This window comes from Zingiber officinale, chromosome 6A (genome assembly GCF_018446385.1).
Source record: "Zingiber officinale cultivar Zhangliang chromosome 6A, Zo_v1.1, whole genome shotgun sequence".
NCBI classification, from domain to species: Eukaryota; Viridiplantae; Streptophyta; class Magnoliopsida; order Zingiberales; family Zingiberaceae; genus Zingiber; species Zingiber officinale.
In genome coordinates this window covers 131,961,898-131,969,872 of record NC_055997.1, presented here as the reverse complement: position 1 = coordinate 131,969,872, position 7,975 = coordinate 131,961,898, and the positions used below count along the sequence as shown (strand labels likewise).

General features: G+C 43.6%; 1 protein-coding gene across 1 annotated transcript; it reads right to left on the bottom strand.

Moving 5' to 3' along the window:
- Positions 1-3,148: 3,148 nt before the first annotated feature.
- On the bottom strand, positions 3,149-4,794 carry LOC121998164 (aspartyl protease AED3-like). Its single transcript, XM_042552937.1, has one exon. It carries the CDS (start codon positions 4,760-4,762, stop codon positions 3,383-3,385), a length of 1,380 nt encoding a protein of 459 aa, XP_042408871.1. The 5' UTR covers positions 4,763-4,794; the 3' UTR covers positions 3,149-3,382.
- Positions 4,795-7,975: the final 3,181 nt, after the last annotated feature.

Sequence of the window (7,975 nt, the reverse complement as noted above, 5' to 3'; positions counted from 1 at the left end):
CTTCCTCTAGAGTTTTCTTCTTGCTCTCCCTCTCCTCCCTTACTGATCTCTAAGGTTGTTAGCACATCCTTAGAGGTTTTTCTCCATCTCTTTCTTGTGTGGATACACATAGAGAAGTGTCTACTCTGACACTTTCGAGATCCGGCGAACCGAGGACAAGCGGGATTGCGAAGGGTTTCGCATCAAGGGTATATTCCTTCTCCTTTGTAGATCTACTGTAGATCGAGGTTTAGAAACTCGTACTCGTAAGTTTTTTGAAAGTTTTATCTTCGCATGGATCCGATGGCGGGGGTTTCGGGGTTTCCGCGACGCGAAAAAGCGATTTTCGTGGCCCGAAAAACCCAACATGGATGTAGTTCCTGAAACCCAATTTGTTTTAATTAAAGGATTTATTTGATTAATTTAGATTTAATTATAATTGATTAATTTAAATAGATAGATTTAATTAATTAAATTATCTTTTATATATATATATATATATATATAGAACTCATGTTTATTAATTTTTATTATGTATATAAATTTATATGACTTAGTATTAATAAAAATTTTATATGACTTATAGATATAAATCTTTATTATTGATATAAAAATTTATATAACTTAATATATATAAGATTTATATGACTTAGTATATATAAAAATTTATATAATTCATGGATATAAATTTTTATTATGTGTTGGACCGCTTGTGGCTGATTAAAGGGGGGTGAATAGTTTTGCAAAATTAAAACGAACCTTTCTCAATCTTTATAATTTATAAACTATCAACACTTGCATAAATAAAATAAATGACTAAAAAAATAAGAGGCACGAAAGAATTATTTGGTTACAATCAGGGAGGTTGTTAATTCAAGGAAGTTGGAGCTCAGTAAACAATCTCATTCAGGCGGAGAAGCCTCTTACAGTAGTTAGAGCACTCAATTACATAACAAAACAAAACTAGAATGAATCACAAGTGTTGTCTAAGTCTTGTCTTAGCTTCTGAGACCAGAGTTGTATTTATAGCTCCAGTCGGGGCGCCTAGAAGAGTTCCAGGTACTTGGAGGGGGATAAAACTTTATTACTGTCGATTTTATTATTCTCTTCTGTTGGGGTTCAATCAAAGTCCCACATTGGAAAGATTTGGTAAAGATCATGGGGTTAAAAGGATGCATGATATCTCCATTGGCGTGAGGCCTTTTGGGTAGAGCCCAAGAGCAAAGCCATGAGGGCCTAGGCCCAAAGTGGACAATATCATGTCATTGTGGAGATATGTGGATATCCTTTGGGCACAACAAATGGTATCAGAGTCATGGTCCGGACCAGATGCCAAGTGGGACGACCTTGAACGAAGTTGAGGGTGGGCCCGGAGTAGGTCAGGGTGACCGGATGTTCGTGGGAGGCCTGAAGCAGGTCAGGGTGATCAGATACTTGTGTGGAAGCAAGTAAGTCAGGGAGACCATATGCTCGCAGGGAGGCCCGAAGCAGGTCAGGGTGACCAGATACTCGCGGTGAGGCGAGTAGGTCAGGGTGGCCGGATGCTCGCAGGTAGGGCCGAAGTAGGTCAAGGTGACCGAGCGCGGATGCTGGCAGGGAAGCCCAGAGCAGGTCAAGGTGAACGAATACTTGTAGGGAGCAAGTAGGTCAGGGTGACCAGATGCTCGCAGGGAGGCCCGAAGCAGGTCAGGGTGACCGGGTACTTGCAGTGAGGCGAGTAGGTCAGGGTGGCCGGATGCTCGCAGGTAAGCCCGGAGTAGGTCAAGGTGACCGAGCGCGGATGCTGGCGGGGAGGGCAGGAGTAGGTCAAGGTGACCGAATACTTACAGGGGCAAGTAGGTCAGGGTGACCGGATGCTCACGGGGAGGCCCGAAGCAGGTCAACCGAGTACTTGCGGGGGGAGGGGGGGGGGGGCCTGGAGCAGGTCAGGGTGACCGGATACTTGCGGTGAGGTGAGTAGGTCAGGGTGGCCAAATGCTCGCAGGTAGGCCCGAAGTAGGTCAAGATGACTGGGCGCGTATGCTTGCGGGAGGCCCAGACCAGGTCAAGATGACCGGATGCTCGCGGGCAGGCCCGGACTATGAGAGTAATTGTGGTCCTTCGTTTGAGGGTAGGATTGTTGGGGTTCAATCAAAGTCCCACATTGGAAATATTTGGTAAAGATCATGGAGTTAAAAGGATGCATGATATCTCCATTGGCATGAGGCCTTTTGGGTAGAGCCCAAGAGCAAAACCATGAGGGCCTAAGCCCAAAGTGGACAATATTATGTCATTGTGGAGATATGTGGACATCCTTTTGGTCGCAACATCTTCCAACTCGGACATAATCACAAATCAAGTTATTTTCTCTCTAATTTTACCAGTACTAGAGAGTCATGAGATCGATTTTATTATTCTCTTCAAGACATAATCGTGGATTGAGTTTTTTTTCGAGAGGAAGATTAGAGTTTTCTTTATGTAAAAGTAACTAAATGGACAGGTACGAGGGGATTTTTAAATTATGTTTTTCTCTATTTTTCTACCTTATGTTGGCTACCATCAAAATCTCCATGATAATTTAGACATCAAAATAGTTTCACCGGAATTTTCTATACTGAATCCTTTGATATTTGCTACTTCTCGCAGGAAATCATAGCGATATTGAAAGAAATCTAAAAGAAAACCTTTGTGTCGTCATTTTTTAATTCGGGATGAATTTGTACCGTCGCGTTGATCAAATTTTTAAATTGGAACATTGACTCTTGGTCGAGGAACTCTTCCGGATTTGCTAGATTATTTTTTTAAAAAATAAAGCTTCGAGCATTACAGCTACATAAATATTAGACAACTTTTATACCTAAAATGGATAAAAAATTCTTTAAGATATTCTTTGTAACATTATTGCCAAACCACATGATGCTTGTTCTTTTCCTTTAGTCTCTCATTGAAGATGCATAGTATTCGTTCGAGACGGTCCCATATAGCCAGATAAAGATTATTATAGGAAAAGTGTGATCATGCTCGTCCAGTTAATTTTTTTTTTTACTGTTCGTCTCAGATTATAGCAAGAGGATCATTTTATAATCCACTGTTAAGTGGTTAAAAGATAAGAGAGGTCAAATTGTAATAAAACTGTCATTTTCTAACTAATTAGTTAACTGAACATCCGGTGGAGCCCTGATGATGAAGATTATTCTAGAATATATATAAGATTATCATCTTCTTTAACATAATTTAAAACGATGAATTTAAACATCTAAACTTATTTTTCAGATCCATCGCAAAGTTTTCATGAATGAAAAACATCTTCTCGATCGGATGGATACATAGATAGATGCATGCAAACATAGCTACAATTCGTTAATTAATTTATCGATCCCTTGGGATTTGCAGTAGATTTTTCTGGCCGGGCAACGTCATTACGTCAGGCGGTGCAGAGCTCGCGGGCGATGCCGATTCTGGCGCTGGGCACGTCGAAGAGCAGCCGGTGATTCTGCTGTTGCATGTTGGCGATCACGTTCACCACCGAGTTCACGTTATCCGGCGCCGCCGCCATCGCCAGGCACGTGATCGACCCCGAGCTGCTGCGTATTACCACGTTCTCCGACGGCAATGTCACGTTCATGCCTGAGAACATTAGGGTCACCGTCGGCACGGCGGAGGCGGAGGCGGCGGCGGGCCCGTCGTAGCACGTGTCGAACCCGCCGAGGGTGGTGAGGTTGCCTGCTCCCGCGACCTTTGCCATCCGTCGCCGGAACTCGTCCCGCACGGCGGCGTACGCGGATGCGACTAGACGAGTGAACATGGTCCCGGAGTCGACGATGGTGCCCGCGCCGGTGGCCGGGTCGAAGGTCAGCGCCGAAGAAGGTATGCTCACCGTGCGGCCACCGACGCGGATTCCGATGAGGTTGACGTAGTAGAGTGAGGGGCGGCGGGGGTTAGAGAGCAGGGGAGTGGTCTTGATCCGCTTGGGTTGGCCGACGGGGCCGAGGCGGAGGGAGCCGGAGAAATTGAGTGAGCGGAAGCTGGGGAGGCAGTAGGAGAAGGTGGAGGAGTAGAGGCTGTTGGTTTGAGACAGGAAGGACAGGGACCCGCGGCCGAGGCCGAGGAGCCCTTGCGGCGGCAGGGTGGCGCCGCCGCCAGTGACGCGTTGCAAGCACCCGAAGGTGTAGTCTGCCACGACGTCGGAGGCGAGCGCGAGGGAGTCCTGTGCAAGCCCCGCCTCGATGGCTGCGCTGCCGTAGGTGAGGTTGAAACCGCAGGCGGAGGCGGAGTCAGAGGCGGAGGAGCAGGGAGTGGGATTGGGGGCCTGCGAGCACTGCGGGGCGCCGCAGGGGAGCTGACGGAAGGTGGAGGAAAGAGAGGAGGAGAAGGCGGCGGAGGCAGGGCACCCGAGACATCCGGAGCAGGGGAACCAGGCGGCGTCGTTGCTGGTGTCGAGGGCCACCAGCATGGTCTGCGGCGGGGAACCGAGTTTGGCACGGACGACGTAGTTAGGAATCTGGAGGAGCTGGCGGCCGGGGGCGAGGGGGACGGAGGAGCGTCCGGCTGCGAGGGAGGAGAGGAATAAGAGGCGAGAGGCGTCGCTGGCTTGGAGCTCCTTGATCAGGGCGTCCTCCCAAGAGCTAGAGCCACCGGAGGCAGAGGTGGAGGAGCGGAAAGGGGAGCAGGGACCGAAGGCGTGGAGGACGCGGACGGTTGATCCGACGTCCAGCGGGGCGGCGCATTTGCCGGCGGCCGTGGCCGCTGCCGGCGCCGCCAAAACAAGTAGCGGCAGTATATTTAAGAACAGTAGTGAGGCCATCGCTTTCACTCAGCTCTTTGATTTGCTGCTCAACCTGAACCAAGCAGATGGATTTAAATAGAAATTACATAAAAAATTTACATTTTGCCTCCCTACACTTTTCCTTACTTTTTATTTTACCCCTATAGCTTATTATATTAATTCTATCATATATAAACAAAATGAGTTATGATATTTGCCGCGACAATTCGCCGTGACAACTTGTCACGATAACGCACTGATCGGTCTGTAGACCGATCAGGAGGCAACCTGATCGGTTTACAGACCGATCAGTAATTTTCGATGAGTTGTCACGGTAAGTTATCGCGACGAATTATCGCGGCAAATATCATAACTCCAGAAATAGTCTTCATCTGAGGGTAATTTTTAAAACAGTTTTTTTTTTCAAAAAAATTGCTCTAGCATTTTATGAATGTTTAATTGACTTTAGTGTTTTTGTTTTACCACAAAAAAATGTGGCAATCAATAACAATAAAATAGGCACTTTGGTTGCAATATTCTAAATCACAAGGGGCAAATAAAAGTGAGTCAAACTGTAGGGGAAGGTCAAAATGTAAATTTACGTAATAAGGAGGTTAAAATGATGAAACTATAATTGGATGCATTATTGGTTGCAATGTGAGGCACAGACTGGATTCCACGTAGTTCTGTCTCTTGCAATGCACACCAGCTCTTGTGCTTTGCTTCCCTTCATAATGCACCCCAACCAATGCCACCCCTTCCAACAGGACACTTGTCCAAGTGAAAAAACTGAGTTACTGATACACTGCTGACGTGGCAAATAGTATCCATCTGTCATATTAAGATCTCATTAGATGTATAAAAGTATCTAGAGTTATGTAATTGTATCTGTCTTACAAGATTGAGTTTATTGTTAAGTTCGATTTTGATGTTGTGATTGATGATTTGGTACGTAAAGTTAGAATTGAAAGCGGATGGGACATGCCATTGCCCTGGAGAGAGTGAAAGCATACGATTGTCTGCTAGGAAATTTTTATAGGGTCAAATCAATAGCCTTAGGATTAATTATGTCGTAAAAATTGAATAGTTAAGTTATAAAATAAAATAATTAAAACATATGACTGTGCTACCACTCTTTAGACGTGCGACTGTCACTTTCTTTATCATGCGTAGTTGTTTTATCCAAGCAAACAAAGTTTATGAAAATAGTGGCAAAAGGAAAGAAACACGTCAAAATAGGTCCATGTTGAATGGTATTGATACGGTGATGATGATGAGTCTCATCCTATTATCACGGTAGATGTTAAAGGAAGTCAAAGTCAAGGTAGAGAGGGCACCGACTTGTCGGCGAAGTATGTCCCAACCGGGGTGTAAGAAACTAGGGCGCTAAACACGCGAAAGCGTAGCGGAAAACATCTAGTTCCTTTCCAATAGATCTATGCGAAAGGAAATCATATACTAAGTATTTATTATCTACATGAGAAAGTTATACCTTTGTTGCGTGTCCTTCGTAATCCCGATTCCAACGTTTCTTTAGATGCGGATCTTAGCGCGATCAAGTGGCCGCACCTCTATGGTATCCACACGAACAAGTCTCGTTTGTCTGACAAACTCACAAGGTGGAGAATGAAACAACCAAAGGTTATGCTAGCAACCTTTCTTGGAGGTTTCAGACAAGTGGAAGAGAGGAGGAGAAAGAAGAGCTAGAGCACCAAAAACTCATGATGAAAATGAATCTAAAAATCCCCTTTTATAGATTCATGAAGTTGTCCCCTCGGGACGGTCTAATGGCTAGCTCATGAGGTGTTGCCACTATTGGGTTCGGAGCGCAGCGGAAGACATATAATAAATCATGGATCTTTCGTGGTACATATAGTTTTACACAAAATTATATAAAAACATACCTCGAGTCCTCGATATGTGTGAATAATATCACGGACAAATAAGATAGATAAGAGCCCCACGTGTGACTTCTCTAGCGGTATCCACGCGCACTAGATCACGAACTTGACACGATCCGTTAGGTGCTAGTCTCTTGGATCGACAAAGTCTTGGAAGCACTACGATCTCTTTCGAATGAAGAAGAAGTTGACGAGGGAAACTCGGAGAGAATCAATTATTTCTTGCATCTTTCCAAGGATGGCTACTTATAGCCTCCAAGGAATACGAAGAGTTAAGTTCTCAATAAATTCATCATTTATGATCTTCATTAATTAGGAAGATGAAGAGTTATAGACTCCATAAATTCTTCATTTATAACCTTCATTATGATAACTCTTCAAATTCTTCATTAATTATCATTATAATGACTCTTTGAATTCTCCATTAATCATCATGATTATGGCTATTCGTATTCTCTCTTCTTTGTATCAAATAAATTCATATTTGATCTTGATCTCGACTAGCTTCCGATACCATTGTTCATGTCTACGTGCTATGCGTGCAACCCTCTAGGTTTTATACACGAAGGCAGTGCAAATCCATACACAGACTAAGGTAACCGTCTAGCAACAGTTTTTAGCCACCCAACGCGATAAAATTAATATTAGTCATAAACTGTAAACCACTATGAACCGATTACTGTGTAATTCAATCTTTTCATCTAAAGCCTACATCCCAATTAATTTGATACATTATGCATCATTACTAAATTAATTGTTTTACTTGATTTCCAAGATATAATAGACTCCTCTTGAATGATAAATCATTCCTCCCATGGCCATGGATTTTGAGTCACTAATATCTCTATCAAGCGGCCATGATGTTAACTCCTAATCCAAGAGAGCGATGAATCCTCTATTGACTCAACACTATTCTCTCTATGTTTTGTCATACACCCAACTACCGTATTAATCATAATCTGATTAAAGACTGCTTTTAACGGCATCAAAACACATAACTCCATGCATAGAATAAATGAATGTCTCAAGTCAAAAGATCAGTTACACTCGTTCATAAGAGGAATAACCAATGATGCTTAATATGTGGTCTCCTCTTGAGCGGGTCGTGTCCAGTGTACCTCTAAACTCAAGGTACCCCCAAGTACAAGTTGGATATCCATCTCTCCGGTCTATCTCGACCTAGTCATACTCAACGTTGATCTAGATATCCATGCCCCCTCTAGATATCTATCCGATCAAGGACTGTTTTCATATTAATATACCGATTAATCTGTGAGACTTTATCATTAATCATATACGTACAGAAAAGTAAATAATTAATGATAAATTCTTGTCTTTATTAAATAATTAT

Excerpts from the sequence above, each read along its gene's own strand:
- LOC121998164 (XM_042552937.1), bottom strand. The coding sequence starts at position 4,762 with ATGGCCTCACTACTGTTCTTAAATATACTGCCGCTACTTGTTTTGGCG.